Below are 22,012 nucleotides of genomic sequence, written 5' to 3' on the forward strand. Positions count from 1 at the left end.
AATAATTCTTACTTATATCTTACAACCATAATAACTTTTTACTACATTCAAATAAATAAAATGTTAAACTTTGTTTGGTTATTGGTTACTTAAAGTAGAGTTGGTTGCTAATAATAAGTTAGTGACATTAATAAGTAGTAATATTAAAGTAACTTAATTGCTAAAATAACAAAAACTTTTTAGTTGTTAAAATTGTTTGAAATATCCGTAATTAATAAAACTTTGTGAATTGTTTTAATCTTGCTATTAAGTGGAGATATCTCATAATTGTTCACATATTTGATTTTAACGTATATTGTAATTAGGCATACCTTACAGTAAGTTTTAACAGAGAAGCGAATTTTGTTTAAACCTTGCTATAAGGGGGGACAAGTAGATAAGTCTGGAAAACCCTGGTCTAGCTCAAAACAATTAAAAAACTCTAAACTAAAAACTATCTAGTAATAATGACAAATTTTTGATGCCTCTTTCAATAGATTTAACTGGTCCAATTTTTTCCCTTTTTTAAGTGAACTAATTTTACATTAAATCTAAAAAAATAATATTATGTTATTAACCTTTTAAATATTTATAATTTATATTTAAAAAAAAATATGTTCTGAATTTAGCCAAAGGTAAATCCGATACTAATTGTTTAGTTAAAATAAAATTATAAATACTACAATAACATTTTTGAAATATTTAAAACACAAATAATTTAGCTTAACAATTTTAGAATTAATAATATGAACACTTAAAGTTATCTTACACATTATACTTTTATTTCCGGCAAGTATCAAAATCTCAAGTATGAAACGTTGCATAAAATAATCCATAAAGACTTATCAATCGAAAATCAAAAACAGCTTTAAGTAAATGAACGTAAATTATTATTTGAAGAACAAAATATTTTTGTAATGGTTTTATATTTTGAAGCTAGACACTTTTATCAATGGTTTCAAAAACTTAAACAAAATCGATACAAATGTAAATAAAAAAGGATCAAAACTGTGTTTTAAATAAGCTACAATGCAGTACTAACTTAACCTAATAATTTTGACAACAAAAAGACTTCTAAAATTTGTACTTATCTTATTTTGACCAAATACTTTTAACTTTAAAAAATAACTCTTTAAAAATTACATTTAAGAGAGGTAGATTATATATATATATTAGAAGCTTTTCGTTAATCAAAATAAATTTACACATTTAGGAGCTTTACGTTAAAAACGGCGTTGTAAACTAGAAAGGTGTTAACTTAAAAGATATAAATAGTTCATCAAATTAAATGACAAAACAACAAAAATAAGAGACATTTTACTTGAAAAAATATTATACATTATTGTGTCAGAATCAAATTTGTTAAAAAAAAAAATTATAGTCTATTAATATCAAACGCTAATCAAACAAAGATAAAGTTTAATTTATGAAGTCTCAATGCAGATTCTTATATCTTTAAGTAAAACAGTAGACAAAAACAAGTTAGATATACTGTTCACATTTCTTAGTTTCCATTGTTCTTCTTACTCCAAACTGAAATGAGTTTTTTGTTTATGTGACTTAAGAGCAGTTGTTGTATTAAATGTTCTCTTACACAAGGTGCATTCGTATGTCTTTTTTTCATTTACGTTCTGTAGTTTTAATTTTTGTATAACCAAAAAAGCTTGAATTAAAAAAAATAATATGTTATTGGTGAAAAGTAATACATTTCATAAAAAGTTTTTAACACTATTTTTAAACAAAAAAATATGTAAATTTAAAAAATATTTACAACTGTTTACATTTAGCAATGTTTTTAAATATTAAATGTTTGTTCTATTCTAACTTTACCACCTAATTAAACATGTTTGTTTTTTTATGGTTCATAGTTGTAATAAAACTGTCTTAGTTGTGCCGTTTCAAATCAAAACAGCATAAACATTCATCAAAAAATTATACACAAAATAAAACAAAAGGTTTTGCAGCTTTTATAATCAGACAGTGTGGTAATTTAACCTGTAATCCTAGAATAGTCTGGAACTTGAAATTTTAATCAAAACAATTTAGAACAGTTTTAACTGTAAATTAATTAATATTTAAAAGAAATAGCTATTATATATTATTTTTTATATAACACGTTTAAAATAGCAATACAGTATCTTTTCAATTATTTACTTTAGGTCCTATATACCAAACTCTTACAAAGCTCATATATTATTTGTACTTAAAACTTTTTTATTCTGTTTTTGTTTTAAAAAAGTTAAGTGGTAATGTTCAGACACTTATGTTATAGGTTTTGTGCTTTTAGTATTTTTTTACAAATAATATTATTAACAAACCTTGTTTTCATCGTGAACATTCATGTGAGTATGAAGACCTTTTTTTGAGGAATAAGTTCTTTTACATACCGGACACGCAAATCTTCTCCTTTCTTCTAAATATACAACTTTATTACTAATTTTTACATACAATGAAATTTAAACTGCTTAATCAGTTTTTATCTTTGTTTAACTTACTGCGCTAAATACAGGGTGGCCAACTTTTTTGACAGATTTCTTCCAGGTTTTTAAAGTACACGTTTTTAGGTCTATTATTAGTTTAAGTTTAATAACTTAAAGTTTAAGATTAAAAAAAATGTGTTAAATAGTATAAAAAAATTGAAAAGATACTGTAAATGTTTTTTTAATTTGAAAATTTTAATGATGACAAAAAAGATTAGTCTATTGATAGATTTTTTGCGTCAAATTAAAATTTTACTACCTAACATGTAAAATTTGTTTAAAATTCCAGGTTTTTAGTGATTTTTGTTTAAAATTCCAAATTTTTTCAAAATATCTCATAATCCAGGTTTAATAAGCCTAAATTGTTAAATTCAGTTTTTTTTCATGATTTTAGGTTTTGTCGCCACTCTGTAAATAAGTTAGTAGTCCTTACTAAGCCTATCAATTATAAAGTTTACTGCTTAACACATTAAGTTTATCTTAGTGTTGTAAATACATTACCTTTTTTTATAATTAAAACGTTACCAAAATATTAAAATAAAAGTTTAAAAAAATAAATTATTTTACTCTTAAGTAATTGATCTATTTGAATGTTCTACAAATAAATTTTTATTAGTCATAATTCAAAACTCCATATATAAATTACAATTTATTTTCTAGATAATTTTTTATAAACATTCAAATATAAAAAGTATACAACATTATTTTTACACAGAAGAATAACTTATTGAAAAACATATTATTGTAATTTATATTTTCAAAAAAGTTTCTAATTAAATATTTTTTACATAATCTTATTGGTACATTCTGTAATAATATCGTATTTATACATCTGAAAATGGTTTACAAACTAACCAGTAATTGTCTGCTCTTTATTATCTTCCGACTCCATTCCGCTGTCAACTGATGGAAAAGTCTTGTGCAGAATATCACCAACTTTTCTTGATCGAGAAGGATTTTCTAAATGTAAACTGTCCCCAGTACCTAATTTGTTGGTGCTTTGGATTAAACTTTTGTTCTCGGTTTTGTTGTCGGTTTTAGGTTGGATAGTCTTTACATCCTTAACCAGGTTACTAATACCTAAGTTTGCAAAAAATTAAAAACTGGTATATACAGTATAAATAATTGCAACCTTGTATAGCTACATTACTTTTAATTTTTTATACCTTTAGTAACTTACGAAGTTATAAAACACGCTTAGGTTTATGAAAAACTATCTATATATTTTGTTTTAGATTTTTTTTTTATTATAATGCTTTTAGAAGCCACTTTTACTTTATTAATAATTTTACTTAAGATTTTTATGTCAATTTTACACCTTATGTTTATAGATAAAACAAAGTATTTCTAAAATAAACCTGTATCACTATTATCAACATCGTTAGACATAATGATGTTACTGCTAGGTACCGCTATTTTCTGAGCTGATTTAGTAAGTTTAACACTAGCTGATGGAATCGTTTTAACCCCAGTAAAGTTCTGCTGGTTTTCATCAGTTGGTCTTTGTTGAGCTATATTTTTCATCTTGTTTGGGTTTAGCTGACTGAAGTTTTTCTGAACTTTCAATCTTAGCTGTTGATTTACATTTTGGCTTATTGACTGTGGTGGCTTCACTTGTATAAAAAATGGAGTTGAATTTTTCAACTTTTGGTTGTTTTGTATATTCGCTTGAGCAAGTACAATTCCTTTTCCAAGTTGTACTGTGCTTAAGTGTTGAGTTGGAGGTTTAATAATTTTTGGAGGTTTTAGAAAATCATCAAAGCCAGTCGATTTCTTAATTTCTGTACTTGGTTGAAAGCTCTGTTTGTTAGCTTGTTGATGTAAAGATTGAATATTTAGCTGTTGTGGTCCAAAAATATATGGTTTATGACTAAGAAGTTTGGGTGTCGTGTAGTTTTGCTGAGGTGATTCCATATTAATTGGCTGATTTTGTTTTGTGAAGTTTTTTTCATTTTCTACATGTGTATCATTTGCTAGCACACTTTTGGATAATTCTCTGGAAATTTTATTATTTATTAATTTGTTATTAGCTACTAACCATTAAAGTTAAGTATAAAAAACACTTTTATTTATTAGAAAATTATATTGATAAAAAGCTTAATTTTTTTTTTTAATGTTCAACTTCTTACCTTTAGTCATGGTTTGATTAGGATGTATTAAAAATAACAAATTTGCAATACTAATGAATTACACTTCAGTAAAATTTAGTAACAAATTAGTAAACAGATATTTTCTCATAATACGATAAATAGATAGATTTGTTGAAGTTTATAAAACTTATACTTTTCTAGCAAAGCTTTTGTAAACATACAATTTTATTTCCAGTTTTGAAGTACGTTGTAAGAAATAAACTGATAAAATTGAATGTTATATGAATCCAAAATTTTTAAAACATAGCTCTAATTCTTCTTTTTTTTTTTGTGATTAAATATAAAGTTATCATTTTAGTAAACTTTGGAAAAGACATAAATTTAAACCAACTTCCCGAAAATTAGAAACTTTTTTTATTGAAATCTTTGTAAAAATATGTCCTTATTTTGAAACACATAAAATGCCTTTTAAAATTAAATACACAATTTAGGCAAGAACAGATATGTGTACTATGTGTATTGATTATAATAACAATTTATGAGTATTAGCTTTTTTTAATCCTATTTTCTTAAATCAAACCTGTTATCTGCCTCAAGTTGTTGGTTTCTGGCGGTTAGCAAATTGTTGTTTCTCTGCAAATCAGCAATTTGCTTGAGGAGACTCTGAGCATAATGATCAAGTTGACTGTTTTTTGTAGCTTGATTGTCAAACAGGTTTTTCAATCTGATGTACAAAAGTTCAGCTTCATTTGCAAACTGTTGTGTTGTCGCACTTAGTACTCTAGGTTGCTGAGTTGATTCTGAAAAAATACAATTTGTTATTTGGTGTATTACAGAAAAAACATTAAATTATATCAAAAAATTGTTTAACCCACTATGCCCTTAAAAAGTTTTAAAAATTTATGAGTATTTTTTTATGCTAACAGCTTTAATCATTTTTAAAGCTAAAAACTTTTTAATTCAGTCCTACTGGCAGTACCAGTTCTACTTTTAATACTCTTAATTGTTGTTTGAAAAGGATTTAATTGACTTAATTTCAAGTAAAACTACTTATAATGCTCTAAATGTTTAAGAACTGTTGTATTAGAAGAAATCAAAGGTATATTAGTTTAATAAACTTGATAATTTAAGGCCATAGGCTGTTCAATATTTTCTAACAAGACTTAAAACTATCTGTTATTTGAAAGCTTAAAGTTTGAACTATAAATCAGTCTTTTTAGAATATAAAACTTAAATTATATTTTTTGGGATACAAAATTTTATAGAAAGCTTATAATATAAACCTATGGACCGCCTATTTTTGATTGTCAATTTTATCATAAACCTGAAGTTACACTTAAAATCTATTTCCTTTATAATATTTTAACTAAAAGCTAAGTACAGTACACTACCGCTTAAGTACGCAAATTGAACCCGACCAAAAAGTGCGTACTTAGCACGGGTAGTGCGTACTTTTTGACGATATAGTATAATATGAAATTTAGTTGTTTGTTTTCTTTCTTACAACTAGCCACCAAATAATTAAGCCAACTAAACAAGTCATTTATTTTAAATAACATTTAAAACACAATTCTAATTTGTAAATTTTTTTAATATATTTTAAAATGATTTATTTTTTCTATAAAAAGCTTCTACATAATTAATACATACATTTAATATAGAAAGTCAATGTCAGTCAATGATTTAAAAAAAAATATTAAGCTACATTTTTTTTTGTTAGAGGGAAGTACCAAACTACTTTGTGTTTACCAAATATTTTCAAAACATCAATGTATGTACATTTAAATTAAATTATGACTTAACTATTTTGTATATGTAGGTTTTTTTAACTTTGTCATCTAGATTTATTTATTTTATAGCATTACAGCTCAAATATCATTATTCTTTTTACTTTTCTGCAACCACTACATAAGTATTTAGTTTGTTAACATTTAATAACAGGACTGTCTCAATCTCAGGCCACTTTGATTACTCACCCTAGTTTAAAAGTTGTGAAAGTATCAGGCTAACTCAGCAGGTTGGCCATTCTACCTGGAAACATAAAATAATCTGGAAAAACTTGATGATTGAAAATTTAGGCAAAAAAACTGGAATTTATTGAAGTTCTAGTATAACATCCTTTACTTTGTCTTTCTTGATAAGTGCGTACTTAAGGCGTGATGCGTACCAAAAAAAGTGCGTACTTAAGCGGTAGTATACTGTATATTAATAATAAATTAAACAGTGTTCCTTGCTACTTCAGAGAATTATATCAGAACAATTTTTTTAAAGCTTAGAGTAAAAAAATCCTATAAAAAACAAATCTATTTTGTGTTTAATATTAAAAGAAAAACTTAACAATTCCTTCCGACATATTTTTTTAAATTTTATAAAGTTTTAACGATGTTTAATATTTTAAGTTTTTTTAAAATAATTATCTAAAATTGTAGAAGAAGATAGATTTGAGTGAAATTGTTTTTACACCTTTTTAGCTTACGCTTTGTTAAACTGTTAAACGTTGATCGCTTGTATCTCAGTTTTAAATTTTTTATACTTGGAAAATGATTGGGTATCTTATTTATTTTTGTAAAAATTGAGAGTAAAAACAAAAACTTCTCCCTATGCTCTTAAACATTGAAATCTAATTACTTTTGTTATAAGATTTATTTTGGTTATTATATATTGAGTATCTCATAAGCTTTGAGAATTGTTATAGTTTTTAAATATATTAGTAAAACTTATTAAGTATTACATTTAATGCATTGTTTAGTTATAAAAATTACTGTACTTTATATGCTCTTTTTTGTTAGTTTTCATAAGAAATGTTACAAACGATAAATAATACCAAGTTTTTTTTATACTTTAAGTGACATTTTTACATTGTTAAGTAATCCATTAATTTTTAATGTCAATCAAAATTATATTTATTACGTTTTAGTGAACTTTTACCTACATACATATCTAAAAAAATTACAATGGTTTAAGATGTCATACATAACATAATAATATTGAAAAAAAAATGTTTTAACTGAGTTGTTGTTGTTTAATAAATGTATACTTCAATTAAGATTACCAGGTACTATATCATTTAATATCTATCAATTTACTTGTAATTAAAAATTATTTTAGTTTAAGAGATTTTATACACTAAATAAACTCTTAACTTTGACTTTACAAACTTAAAACTATCAAAATACAAAATAATAACTAAGTTAAAATATTTTAAAACTAAATTACATGACCATTCAAATTCTTATACAAATTGTTAAGAGACTACATCTCAAAAAGTAACTTAAATCTATATGAAAAAATGAAAATCTTATTAGTAAGATCAAGATTATTCAAAGTGTTTTGAGTAATATTTATTAAAAAATAAAATCATGATTGCTAAAAATTGCCATATTTTAGTAGGCTTTATAACATTCTTTAGCCATATTTAAAAAATAACTTGAAACTATAAAAAGATTACTAAGTTAAAAAGTTAATAAGATTATAATGAAAAATAAAATTTTAAGATTATTTCACAAGACTCAGAATTATTAGAGCTTGAAATTTCAAAAATTGAATTGGGAGATTTTGAATTGTGCATTTTTTTTTTGCCTTTAAGTTGTCTTATTGTTACAAATGTATAACGATTACAAAGTTTATTATATTTTAGCCTTACAAACTTAAGTTAATAAAAAATCTTACCTTGAAATGTGTTGGAGCCTGATGGCTCAGAATTTGTATTCAAATTCATTTTGCTTCACAAATATTCGTGTTAGAATTATTATTAGAAGATTTTTGCTACTTAAATTAACTAAAACATTAGCAGTCTGAACCGAATTTTAAAACAGTTATAAATAGTTGTAATTTTATCTAGAAAAATATTAATGCAAGTTGTAGAAACAAATATTACATCATTAACTTTTAAAACAAACTTAATGTTTATTTATATACTGTCTTATTTATTTTTTACTTAAATATTTGGTAATTAAAGAGGATCGCGACTTCATAAATCGCTATAGTGTAAGTTTAAACACGTTTAAACATGTATTTTAATAACTAAGACAACAGTTGTAAATGCACTAAAGTCTCAGCTCCAATACTTGTTGTAAACTGCCCTGCAACAAAAAAGTAAACAGAATGAAAAACTGACGGCTAACAAACGAAGTAACTACATGTAATTTGAGTTTCTTAGCTTAACGCATCACTGCGTATTCGAGCAACTTCTTTTTTTCAAACATGACTCTAGGCACTGTTTTAGTTTTGTTATAAAAGTCTTAAAAAGTACTAAACTTTAAATTTATTGTTTCGTTTTTTGGTAAAAACTATGTATTTCTATCCATTATTTCCAGACGAAGTATTTGCATCCTTAAAATACAACTCTCATTCAAAAAATAATCTTGCAAACTACACTTTTATTGGTTATTTCTTAGAATTATCTAGAAAAAAATAGACACTAAGGAGAAAATAGACAGAATGTTCGAGCCACCTTAGCTTTTTAGCGTTTTCTATTTTTCTACAAACTTGTTTTCTTTTAATGTTGTATAAGGTTATTTCGTAAAAACATATAAAGGTTGTAAAAAACAACTTTAATTCACTTTTTGTTATTTACACTCTTGTTAAAATTTACTATTGAGTAAATTTACTGATATAATAAAGTTGTTAGCAAGTTACTTTTCCTTAAAAGTCTTCTTTAATACAATAAACACGAGTATGCGTACAAGTAACTAAATCTAAATTAGTGAGCAAAAGTTTAACAAACTTAGTGCAAATATATTAAGTACTACAAAAATATATAAATACATTTGATACGGTGATGTTTTATGAAAAAAATTTAAAATATAAAAAGTTCAATTTACTAAACTTTTAAATTTTAATATTTAGCCAGATTTTATACTAAAAATATATTTGTTTCGCATTTAAGTTTAGTTTAAAAACTCACAATAATCGACAATAACTAAAATTCTTCAAATAGAGAGTTAGATTAAATCAAAGTTTTGACTACTTTCATACTTTCCAGTTTAAGATTGCTGTTAATAAAGTATTTTTGAGGTTGATTATTTTTTTAAGAAGCATCTTATGATACTAAACTGGAATACAGTCCTTGTTTGCTTTATATACATGAAATCAAACATATTAAAGTTTTTAATATAAACACTTTTTTTTTAATTATTCAGAATTAAAAAACAGTAGAAAAATTAAATGTTAGAAAGACATTAAGGTCATAGTGGATTCTTTTTATTTTTACACTTTGATTTTGTTTTGTAAACTTTTTTTCTTAGCTACTAAATGGTTTTTAAATTTACGCAAAATTTGAAGTAGTTTTTTAAATATAATTAATCAGTGATTTATAAGTAGAAGATACAAACTAAAAGGATAGAAAACAATTTTTTAAAGTTGAACCTCCTTAAAAATTTATAAGCAGTCGTTAAATTTTTACCTTTGGTTTTAACTACTTTTAAAAGCATTTTGAAAGCCAAAATTTAATTTTCTATACAATAAATCTCATCATATTGTTGTCGTAAAAATTTTATTCTTATTCTAGCATTTAAGGTTTTCTTAAATAAGTGTGAAAGTTTCCCTAAAAAGTTTTAATTCCATATTTAAATTCGTAGAAGCACTAGTAACTTTTTCTGTTTTTTTAATTTTTTTAGAGAGTTTAAACATACGTGGTGTATGCTTTTCGATCTTTTGTATAACTGGCTTAAAACGTACTTAATATTAAAAACTTTTATATTTAAAAAAAGAACTTTAAAAGAGGCTCTAATGTTTTTGTTTAAGGTTTCATAATATGAGAAATTATAGATTTGAACATTTAAAATGCTCTAGACAACTTATTTTTTTCAAAAGCATTGTGTTATGTTATTATTTCATAGAAAACTTTTGAAACTATTTTTGATTAACCTGAAGTACAAGTCTAGTTTATTACATTTTATTTGAATTCACAAATAACTTAAATATAAAATTGTAAAAGGTTTATAGAATGTGTATTACAACTAATCTAAAAAATAAACCTTGTTTTTTAGGTTTAACATACACAAAATATTTTTAAACAGCTTTTGATTTTTTCATAATAAACACGACTCATTATTAACAGTATAACATCTTCGCTTTCATTGAGACCAAACACAGCGGGATCAGCAAGGTCGTTTAAAAGTGCACCAAATAACACACCGAACAGTAATTTTATACAAAGTGAGAACTTTTATTTTGATTATTTTACTTAAGCTTACAACACTTTCAGTCTTATTTTATTGAGTATAGTTCTTAATCTCTTGTATTTTTTAATAATGTCAAAAGCTTCAACCTAAAAGCTGACTATTTTCAATTTTTTTTTTCGATTGTTACGCGCAGATTCGGCTCACCACACGCGCACGAGCGTGCTGAGAATGAAGTCGGCCAGGTCACGTGACTTGGAAGGTTGGATTCTGCCTGAAAACCGACAGCTTTTGGAGACCCAGCTCAGAAGGTCCGCAGAAGCCAGTTACGGTGAGTCGGTTTATAAAAACTTATTAGCATTTTGAATAAAAAATTAAGATCAGCTATATTTAGGTTATAAATTTATGCAATTTTTGATTCGTTACAAAAATAACTAAAAACAGCATTAGACAAAAACAAATAAGCATTAAATAAAGCGTTGTATTGTTATATGTATTTAGCTGTATGTTACATTATGAACACAAATTTCTGAGTTGTAATGATAAAAAATAAGATATACTGCATGTACTTTATAATTTATAAGTTTATTCAGAAATACGAAGAGCCGGTATACGCCAACAACTTAAATTAAAAGCACCAAAGAAAAAAAGACGCAAAAACAAGTTAGTTGGTAAAACAGATATATAATCATAACTTTATTATAATTTTCGTATGTATTTAGAAGCAAATTATTCTATTTACTTTTGTTATACTTAAGTTAGCTAATTAAAGTAACTTTTTTGGATTGACTTAGTATTTGTCTTTGATTGTTTTATTTGTTAGTATTACAATTTCTTAATTTCAATTAGCAACCTAAACACGACGAGTAGCACGTGGTTGAAACGAAACTCCCTTGCTTCCAGGAGGTTGACACTTATGGATGCTTTAGCGCCGACAGTGATCAAGTTTACGCCCAAATACGTACCTTTGCTTGATACTTATGTATCTTCTAAAGTTTTTGACGATGTTAGTTGCGTGTTTTAACTTATTTATATAAGTAAGTTTTTTTTTTGTTACCTAATGTTATCGTTTCAACTGGATATCGTATAACAAACTTAAGATGAAAGTTACTGTTTTAGTAGATTTGTTTAAATTTTGGTATAGACTAAAATTATTAATTATTTAATAGTAAGCAAATAAAACTTTGCTTTTTTGTTTTACAACGACACAGAGTTGTTGCTCAGTTTTCTATTATAGATAGTTTTATACTCAATAAAATAAATTTGACAAGTAGCAGTAAATTGCTTAAGTCCTTTGTTTTGTTTATCATGTTAGATTTCGCTGGACTTTTTTATTTTATTTATCAAGTGTCATTAAAAGATATACTGGTGATAAAATATATACATTTCTTAATTTAAAAAAATGATTACTTTAATTAAATCTGTGGCTGAAAATAGTTGTTTATTAAAACTAATATTCAAACCAGGTGTTTCCCATCGCTCACTTGTCACCGAAAGGTCGAGCCTCGAACTCCAAATTGAGTTTGGTAAACCCGAACGCTGTAAACCTGGTTAAATATCGCGAAAAAGTCAACAAGAGCATTAATGAGTACGAGTCCAGGCTTAATGCTATCGTGGATAAGCATTTACCCGAAAGTGAAAAGCAACTGTTAGTGTGAAAGCTGCATTTACGTTTAAAGCATTGGATTTTTTTAGTTTTAACTGATTTTTAATTTTTGCGGTTGTAACAAAATACGTCAACATGTTGATTTAAAAGGTTTTAATAACTATTAATAAGCTCAACTTTTATAATCTTAAATATAATTATTCTATTAACAATTAACTGCAAAATTGAAATGTTTTTCATAAAACTTTTTTCAATATATTTTATTGAAACGAAATAAAGTTTTGTTTTAGTTTTGATGAAACTCCTATTTCGTACTTAAACAATAAAAACAAAATTTTGGATTTGTTTGAAAAACTCGAATGTTCAGTTGAAGAGAGAGATTTACAAATTCTAGAAGATGAGATCGAACTAGGTACTAAGTTTGTACACTAAATAAATAAAAATATATTTATTAAAGTTACCTTTTTTAATTTAGCGACTTAATTATAACTTAAGTTCGAGAATTTAGTCGCAAAATAAACAAATTTTTAGTATTTTTGTCACCCTTAGAAACTATCCTTATGAGAAAATTTTTAAGCACTTCATTATGTCCTTATATGATTTCAACAACTTTAATATACCCTTCTGAACTTTCGAATTTCATTTTTATCGAAAAAATTAAAGGCTTAAAACTTTTTAGGGAAAAAGTATATTCAAGAGTCTAAAGAAGTAGAAAAATTGTCAAAAGAAGCTTCCATGAAAAATAAAAAGAAAACAAAGTATTCGAAGCAGAATATTCCGTTAAGACAAGAAAGTATTAATTCAAAGAAGTCTATTGATAAACATCAAGAAAGTTCACCTTCTATGTATTCCAACGAAAGTGAAAATGGTAAATTATCAAAAAAACAAGGTGTTTCTGAAGTTAGTTTTTTGTGAAGTCTTTTTTTGTGTTAATTTTAGACCTATTAGTAAAATTAAAAATCAACATCCAAGTTAATGATAAATAATTTATATTTCATTTATATTAATGCAATTTTTCGGAGCAGTAGAATAAAAGATCTAAACAAATATTATCTATATGTACAAGCTTCTATTGGCTAAAGAAAAATAAATACTAGATTCATATTGTTGAAAAAATTAACAGTTTATGAATAACTAAAATAGAATATTGAGTCAGAATATCCACGGTATTTCGATAATTCTCTTTATTACAGTTATTAAACTTTTAATAGTTTCAAATACGATTTCTGTTTAAAAAGTATTACAAAACTTATTTTAATTATAGAGTTCTGTTGTTTCTAAAGAAGTTGTAAGCGAACCAGAAGAAAACACTCAAAACGATGCGATTAGCTTGAAAGAAGACGTTCCTTCACAATCCAAAACACAAAAACGAAGCAAAAAAAAGTATTCGCAACAATGCAGAGGAATGAAAGGAATTGCGAGGTTTTAATTTTAAAATATTTTTTATTACATAAATGCTTACAGATTTTTGAAACGTTTATTAATAAAAACACATTTTGTTCAACATATTGTTTCTTGTTTAACTTAAGATGAACAATATTAAAACCTCATTGGGGTCTATTTGTTGATATCTTGAGTATAATAATTATCTAAAACCAAAAGTAATTTGAATGTATCTGGTAAAAACTTTAAAACATTTTTCAAAGGAACGCAGAAGATGGTTTGTATTATGATGTCACTATTAAGAGTAAGAAGGGCAACCACAAGTTCGTGGTAGATTTCGTGGAATCAGGTATGAGGAGTGTGGTGTCAAACAGACACGTCATTGTTAATAGTGGTGCTGTGCCGTGTCCCCCTCTCAAGGTTACAATAACTTAATTTTGTATAGTTCATTTACGTGGATTTTAAATTTATACAGAGTTACTTCTACATTTAGCGAAATCAACCTGCTCATTTTTCAAGAAACGAAAATTTAAAACTAATGCTGCCATATCATCGTTATGATAGTTTTATAAACAAATATTTTATTAAAATATAGTTTTTATAAGAAAAAATGTTTAATCAAAACAGTTAATAAATCTATAAAAAACCTACAAACAAGCGATAAAATTTTTTAAGTATTAAATCTAAGTTTTAGCATTAGAAATAATTCAAACAGTTATTTTAAATAGATTTAAAGGCAACTAAGTTGTTATGAAATAACTTATAATTAAACGTTCTTCGTAAATTTGTTTTAGAAGTACCTGCTAAATTCATTTTAATTAATTTTTTTTTGCATAGTTAGTTAGCAAATAACTTTAAAATAACAATTAAGATTGGAGACCATGCATTGTGTGTTGATGTGAGTGAAATTGGAATCACGTGTTACAAACCGAGTATTGTGATTGGTTGCCCTCTACAAACCCAGGTTGAACAATAAAAAAACAATTATTTGGTTACTGTTTATTTTTTATTAAAACTTGAAAATAATTAAAATTAAAGTCAATTTCGATGTTTTAAAAAGATTAAAGTAATTTACACTTTTTGTTTTAATTTAAGTAATAGCTTTAGGTAGATTTCTTTTTTTTAAAGTCTAACGATAAAACAGTTTACTTTAGTTACCTAGTATATTTTCAACTTTAATCTTTACTGTACAACAATTTCCAATATTGTTTCCAACATTATAAAGTATTAATGTCTGAACTCATTTTATGATACTATTTTCGTAGTACGATATTTAACCATCAGTTTTTTTTTGACTGAATGTAATTAAATTGCAACTAAAAATTTTTTATTGGGTTTTCTAAAAGTTCACTGAAACTTTATAAGCAAAATTGTTGTATTTAATTTAATCACGTGACAAACTGAAAGGCGCGGCACAAAAAGTACACGCTGCTCAAATACGACGGGCACAAAACCCGTGCGAAGAGAAGGGGCATCGTCAGAATTTCCTCGCCAGACTACAAGTTTGCCGTGCGATACATTAAATTTGCCAACCAGGTAGATGACAACGTGTGAGTTTCAAAAATAAATACTTTCCTGTTTACGTTTTTATTTTATTTTTGTAAAATTTGTTTTGTTTTTCAGTGGTCCTATAGACTTCGTAAAATGCGATGAAGGAAAATCAAGTATGTGAAGTTTCTTTAACTTTTAATATTTTTTTATCATTTTATACAAGTAATATAATATGTGTAGAACTGTATGAACTAGTGGAAACAAACAATGCCGAAACAAAAAGTTATTTTGAAAGTTTAAACGAAAAAGTCGATAAAACCTCGCAACAGCAAGTCACACATGGAAATGTTTGTTTTTGTTGCTTCTTAGTTTCAGCATACAAATCAGAAATAACGCTATAATAATCTTTTTCAGCTCTTGGAAAAGTTGTACAAACGTCAGATGAAAGGAAATAGAAAGGTTAGTATATTGCAAGGATTAATAGTACAAATAAAATACTTTATATGCTCAAAACTTCTTTATACAAACTAAATGACATGAGGTAATTCGTTTAAAATGTTAAAATAACTTTTGTTAAAGATAGCTTTGTTAGAAAAAAAAACTTTTATTAAACAAATTATACAGGTTTTGGAATTGATAATAACTGAGCTAAGAGAAGAAAAACGACAGGTAGGTTATGTTTTTCTGCGTAGTTTAACATTTACCTCTAGTTAAAAAAGCTTAAAGTTAGATTAAGAAGGTTGAGTAAATTCACAAAATTTAGTTTCAAATAACGCTTTCTGTGTTTTAGAATAATTGAAAATCATACTTTTATACTTAAATTGATATTCTGTTTAATAAAATTTTTAAGTTAATCCTTAAAAATTTAGCATATTGTATACTTACTTTAACATTTCAACTAAATAATGACTTTTTGTATAAACATAACAAAGCAAATAAGTATTTTTAACTCTAACTTAAAGTTGCTTAAATTTATAGTTTCATGTTATTAAGTTAAATTTAAATACGTTATGACACAAAAACATAAAATGCTTTTACGATATGTGGTTTAATTATACATAAGGATTTAAATGATTAATAATTGTCTTAAGTTTTCCATTTTAGTGGCTTATTAAGTAATTGCATCATTTACTTAATTTTAACAGTTGAAAGAAGAGCTGGAAAAACAGCAAAGGTATGAAATTTTTTTTTTTTAATTTTTATTACTTGAAATTATTAAAAAAAATCTTAATAATAACAAACTAATTTGATTACAGAGAAATTGAGTCTAAATTTGAATTAGTTGCTTCAAAGCTTGAAGTTAAAGGTACGTTTCTGTATTTTTAAGTGTTATTTTAATTTTACACAAAAATATTGTTCTATTAGTATTTTTTGTTTTTGTCTTCAATGAATTGCTTTAAGTTTATACTGGTTTTTTACATGATAAAAAGTTCAAGAAAAGTTATAATTTGCACTATAATAAGTAAAACTTAAAAAACATTCATTATTTTACTAATACTTAGTTAAAACAGTTAAGTTCCATTGTAAAGTGTTTAAACATTTTATTCTCAAGGTTATTGTTTTTATTCATACATGATTTTGATTCTTTATGTATGCCTTCTCATATGTTTGATTATTGTTTAGCTTGTATCTAAAAGTGAAAATAGTTTTAAACACTTATAACAGATACTTATTATAAAAGATAGTCTCGTAGACCTAGTTGATGATATTAATATTTGACCTACTTTTATCAGGAAGTAATATCATTTATTTAAATAGGGTTATTATTTTAGTTTAAAATTTTTAATAAATTTTTTATTGTTATCGTTTATAAAACGTCAACTTTAAGAGTGTTTTTAGATATACAAGTATATTATAAAGTGTTAGTTAGTAAAAAGATAATGATTGTTACTTAATGTTTAACTTTTTTTTCAATTCAAATTACTTAATTTATACACTTAAAACTCATAAAAATATTTTGAGATTTTTGCGGCTCATTACAAAATGATAATTTAAAACTATTTAAAATTCAAAGTTCGACAAAGTAGATTTACCCAACAATGAAATTTGTTTAATAACTATTTTTCAATTTGGTTTGCTTAATAAATTTTAAACAGAAAAACCGAAAGTTGAAACGAAGTCTGCTGAAGTGCAAACGGTTATCAGTAAAAGTAGCACTTTGTCACATTCTACCTCAGCAGGTATTACAAGCTCTACTATTTGTTTTGTGCATATGTTATATGATTCATTTATGTAAACTATAACATATTTAACTTTAAAGTTTCTTAAAATTCGCAATGATAATTCTTATGCTCATTAAAGTCAATTTTATTTTTTAAGCCAAAAATTATTGACTTATTCGTGAATTCTTTATTTTTTATTTATTTTCTTCATTAATTTATAAATTAATTCAAATTTCAATATGGATTAATTAAAGTAATTTACTTCAAGCTAACATATAGGTATAATAAAAAGACAATAACTGTCAAAAACTGTACAAAATTTTCTACCAAAATTTAACTAATAGTTAACAAACTTTGCATTGTGAAGTATTTTTTTAAGATTTTAGCTTTCGTATGTATATTTATTTACAATTTACGTTTCAACTGAGTTTGAAAAATGCTTAAAGATTTTAATTTTGGTTAACAAAACTTAGCAACTATAAGTTAGAAAAACTTGTTGCCTTTTAGTTTTTTATAGAAAATAAAAATAGAATTTTTTGTTTAATGTTAGATGAAAAACAAGAAAATAGTTTCAAAGAAATAAAGGAAACTTCCAGCAGTACAAGTGCATCATCAAAGTCAGATGAAAATGGTTGGTTTGTTTCATTTTTTTTTTGCTAATGTTTTAAAAACTTTTGAAAAATTTTAATTAGTTCGTATCTCTTTCTTAAGTTACAAAACAGCTTTATAGTTTATATTTTTTGTTAAAAATTAGTACTTACTTTTATAAAAACAAATATTATATTAGCAAAAAGCTTTATTGACTTAGGGCGCTTCGCTGCTCATAAAATAGACTCTGCTTGTTTCGATTTCTAGGATTTGATTAACGCCTTTTACGTTATATTTCCTATGTTTACTTTTATATGAAGGCCTTATTAAGTTAAAATAAAAGTTGCTTTTATGTTTCGAAAATTAAATTTTTCCGTAATTAAAAATTTTAAAATACTATGTTTCTTAATTGTGCTTATTAACAAATAATAATTTTAACAGATAAAGATGTAACTGATGAAAAATCGCACACTTCAGTTAAAAACAATAACTTAAATAAAACAGGTATCGATAGTCTTATTCTTTAAATAAATAAATATTTTCTTAGTCTTTTTAACACTTTCTAAATTTTTATATAAACTTTGTATCAATTACTTAACGATAATTTTGATCGAGTTGTATATATGTCTCATTAATTTTTCATTAACTAATTAAAAAAACAGTTACCGAAAATTCAGATATAAAAGTTGGAGACGAAGTTATATGCCTCGATAAAACATTTGGCTATTATTTTCGGTTAGTTCTAACCTTTGTTAATCAACAATTAGCAACACGATTTTTAGATTTTTTTTTTGGAAACATATTTAAATTTAAAATTTTGAAACAATATCTTTAGCGTACTAAAATGTATGTTGTTGAAAGATGTTTAATGTCAAATGTCATTCTTTTGAAACTATAAATACATCAAAGTTTATTCAGGTTAAACTGGTAGCTAACTAGCTCTTATAGTCAGGCAACTATTTTTGAAAGTAGTATTAGCATCTTGTTTTATTTTTATAGTTAAAAAAATTTGTATAGGGGCACAATCAGTGGAGTGGAAATATCACAAACACCAGCTGTGTATTCAGTTACTAGTTGTAAGAATCACGTGATAAAATCGATCAGGCGTGACCTGATCACGGAAGACGACGATGCAGTTTGTCAATTGGAAGTTTGTCGACAAATTATTTGTTTGTAATTTAATTTCACTTCGATCATTTCTTATGAAAACAGGCAAACAGCTACGCTTTGGTACCTAGAAAAGACTTAGGAGGTTATTTCTTTCCTTCACAAGTCACTTGTATAAGAGATGCAAGTGTTTCTTTGACTTGCTACGATGGAGAGAAAGCTGACATGGAAAGACATTCTGTAAGTTGCAAAGTATTTACATTTTAGTAACAAAAGTTTCACAGTAGAAAGTAGGTGGCAATAATAATAATTTAAGGTGTACATGATCAACGAAGAAAAATTTAAAGAAGTTTCGATCTTGCTGCAGAAGTGCGCCAACCAGTGGATAGGCGAAACGGTGGTTGCAAGAAACGAAAGAAATGGAGTTTTCGAGCTCGGTTTTTAAAATTTTAATTACTTAAAATAACTTTAAATTTAATTTATAGATAACAGCTGTAGTCAACTACTGAATAAGTTTTTGTTTTTATTAACTGTTTTATATTATAAAAGAAGATTTAAGTGCTAATTGACTAGAATAATATATAACTGATTTGTTGTATAAATGAAAAATGTCTAGGTATGTGTATGAAATCGAAAGGAATGCATGCAAATGAGATACTGTGGTGGGACGGCACGACTTCAACACAGCAACAAAAATTCATGTTCACTTCCTTTTCGCACACAAGAAACACTTTTTTACCAGGTGAAGTTTCATAAATGAAACTGTTAAGGTTTAAATTTTACTCGTAGCAAAGACAGTTTATGCTAAGATCAGTTACAGATTTAAAATAACTAGTAAAAGATTATTTTCAAAAAATGTCGTTTTATTTTTTAAGTATTTTTATTTTGCCTTAATAACTAATTTTCTTAGTTAAAATTCTCAAAATACTTATTTATACGACTTAAAAGTTTCAGTTAGTGCGACTACTAACTAACACTCTAAATGCTTTACTTTTCTTTTGGTTGAAAACATTTAATATGTTTAAAAATTTTTATACGTAAATTAGACATAATCTGTGAGAAAACAAACGACGCTTTAGTTATAGTTTAGAGTTTATATGTGTTGTTTTTCTAAGCCTCCTTTAATCGATTTCCCATTGTTTTATTTCAAATAATGATCGAGGGTTATACTATAAGTTCAATTAACTAAAGTTAAAATGAACTTACGGTGTACGAACTTACAATAAACAGAAAGCAAGATTTTATTTAAATCTGATAGAACTATACAATTCTATATTTTCTTATTCCATCGTTATTGTCAATTTTTTGTTGTAGTTATGAATTTTTAATTTGAAAAAAATCAAAATTCTTAGAAAATAACAGCTAGTCTTTTAATAGTTAAGTTTAATGTTTTTAAATTTGTTTTATAAAATGTGCCCTTTTAAATTTCAAATACAAACTCATTCTTACCATTAGTTCTGTACTTAAATTCATCATAATTTATTTAGGTGATTTCGTTGTTTCATTGTACGACGGAGAAAAGCTGAAATATTTACCAGGAAGAATAGTAGATGATAGCGATTCGAACTGTTTTGTTGTTGAGTTTTGTAATGGCAGCAGGTTGATTTTTATTTAATTCTGAACTTTTCATAACTACTAAAAACTTAAGCAGAAAAATTTCTTTAAGTCTTTTATGTATAGATAATTTACAACATATTTTTAGTACAGCAAACCTTTCAAGATTTTCATTTAGAAAATTAATATTTTTTGTTTAATTGTTTAAAATAAGTTTCAAACTAGACACAATGTCTTCTTGGCGTTCAGTTGAAGTTGTAATTTCTAATACTTTAGTAGAAAGTATATCAAGAACTAAATTGTAATTAGACAAAAACTTTAAAATACTGTTTAGTTTTACAAAAAAAATCTTATTAGTTCATTTATATGTTAAAATAACTAAAGTTGTATAAAAAAATAATATACTTAAAGGTTAAAATGGATGCCAGAAGATAACAAGTTTTCGTATCTTATATCCGAAGATTTTTACAACGAATCAGTCTCTTTTTACAAACTTCAAAAAGCTATTGCATAATTTTATAAAATAACAGCTGTTTCTATTTTGACAATTATTATTTATCTTTTAAACTTTTTCATGCTGAGATTAATTAAATTAGTCGTTTTTAACCAAAAGGTTCAATTTTATTTTTATTACAAGTATTTATGTAATTATGTATATTTTAAAATAAAGAATTTTAAAAATTAATATACATCTTTTTAACTATTTTATGCTTAAAATAATTAAAGTAGTCGTTTTTTATCAAAAATTCAATTTTATTTTTTATTACAAATATTTATGTAATTATGTTTATTTTAAATAAAGAATTTTGACAATTCATATATATCTTTTAAACTATTTCATGCTAAAATTAATTAAAGTAGTCGTTTTTTATCAAAAAACTCTATTTTATTTTTTATTACAAATATTTATGTAATTATGTTTATTTTAAATAAAGAATTTTGACAGTTCATATATATCTTTTAAACTATTTCATGCTTAAATTAATTAAAGTAGTCGTTTTTTATCAAAAAACTCTATTTTATTTTTTATTACAAATATTTATGTAATTATGTTTATTTTAAAATAAAAGTTTTACAATTTTTCACTTTTTGAAAAACACGTTTAAATTTATTTTATCTTTTAATTTTGTTTTTTGGTTTTAAATATTTAAAATCATTCATTTTATTTCTACCTATATTTTCAATCAATTAAAAAACAATGCATTCTTTTAAATTTATCAGTATTTTTTTTATATATACAATTTAAAAGTTTCTGTAGAATATAATTAAAGTTCATTATTTCACTCATTAAAAAAAGTAATTTGTATTTTTTGTAGTGGGTATTTAAAAAATGTATCTTTTTATAACTTTTTTCATAAAACGAAAAAAAAAACTACAAAAATATCGAATCTAATTTATTCTACTAATTATGCTTTTTAGAAGTCAATAATAAATTTCTTAATTGAAGTAA

General features: G+C 24.9%; 1 protein-coding gene across 1 annotated transcript in view; it reads left to right on the forward strand.

Moving 5' to 3' along the window:
- The window catches only part of LOC145833841 (von Willebrand factor A domain-containing protein 3B-like), a 43,871-nt gene extending 22,733 nt beyond the window's left edge, over positions 1 to 21,138 (forward strand). Inside the window, exons 17-43 of the mRNA XM_082941048.1 lie at positions 10,611 to 10,708; positions 10,868 to 11,002; positions 11,265 to 11,334; positions 11,521 to 11,677; positions 12,138 to 12,319; positions 12,568 to 12,689; positions 12,957 to 13,177; positions 13,542 to 13,699; positions 13,924 to 14,080; positions 14,532 to 14,624; positions 15,068 to 15,210; positions 15,284 to 15,324; positions 15,392 to 15,498; positions 15,566 to 15,610; positions 15,776 to 15,820; positions 16,297 to 16,325; positions 16,408 to 16,457; positions 17,248 to 17,331; positions 17,864 to 17,944; positions 18,343 to 18,405; positions 18,564 to 18,636; positions 18,919 to 19,051; positions 19,114 to 19,248; positions 19,325 to 19,445; positions 19,625 to 19,750; positions 20,496 to 20,607; positions 20,974 to 21,138. Coding sequence (XP_082797174.1) covers positions 10,611 to 10,708; positions 10,868 to 11,002; positions 11,265 to 11,334; positions 11,521 to 11,677; positions 12,138 to 12,319; positions 12,568 to 12,689; positions 12,957 to 13,177; positions 13,542 to 13,699; positions 13,924 to 14,080; positions 14,532 to 14,624; positions 15,068 to 15,210; positions 15,284 to 15,324; positions 15,392 to 15,498; positions 15,566 to 15,610; positions 15,776 to 15,820; positions 16,297 to 16,325; positions 16,408 to 16,457; positions 17,248 to 17,331; positions 17,864 to 17,944; positions 18,343 to 18,405; positions 18,564 to 18,636; positions 18,919 to 19,051; positions 19,114 to 19,248; positions 19,325 to 19,445; positions 19,625 to 19,750; positions 20,496 to 20,607; positions 20,974 to 21,076 — 2,884 coding nt within the window. The 3' untranslated portion in view covers positions 21,077 to 21,138. The remainder of the gene's footprint in view (positions 1 to 10,610; positions 10,709 to 10,867; positions 11,003 to 11,264; positions 11,335 to 11,520; positions 11,678 to 12,137; positions 12,320 to 12,567; positions 12,690 to 12,956; positions 13,178 to 13,541; positions 13,700 to 13,923; positions 14,081 to 14,531; positions 14,625 to 15,067; positions 15,211 to 15,283; positions 15,325 to 15,391; positions 15,499 to 15,565; positions 15,611 to 15,775; positions 15,821 to 16,296; positions 16,326 to 16,407; positions 16,458 to 17,247; positions 17,332 to 17,863; positions 17,945 to 18,342; positions 18,406 to 18,563; positions 18,637 to 18,918; positions 19,052 to 19,113; positions 19,249 to 19,324; positions 19,446 to 19,624; positions 19,751 to 20,495; positions 20,608 to 20,973) is intronic.
- The last annotated feature ends 874 nt before the right edge of the window (positions 21,139 to 22,012 follow it).

This window comes from Thalia democratica, chromosome 4 (genome assembly GCF_965202585.1).
Source record: "Thalia democratica chromosome 4, ktThaDemo2.hap1.1, whole genome shotgun sequence".
NCBI classification, from domain to species: domain Eukaryota; kingdom Metazoa; phylum Chordata; class Thaliacea; order Salpida; family Salpidae; genus Thalia; species Thalia democratica.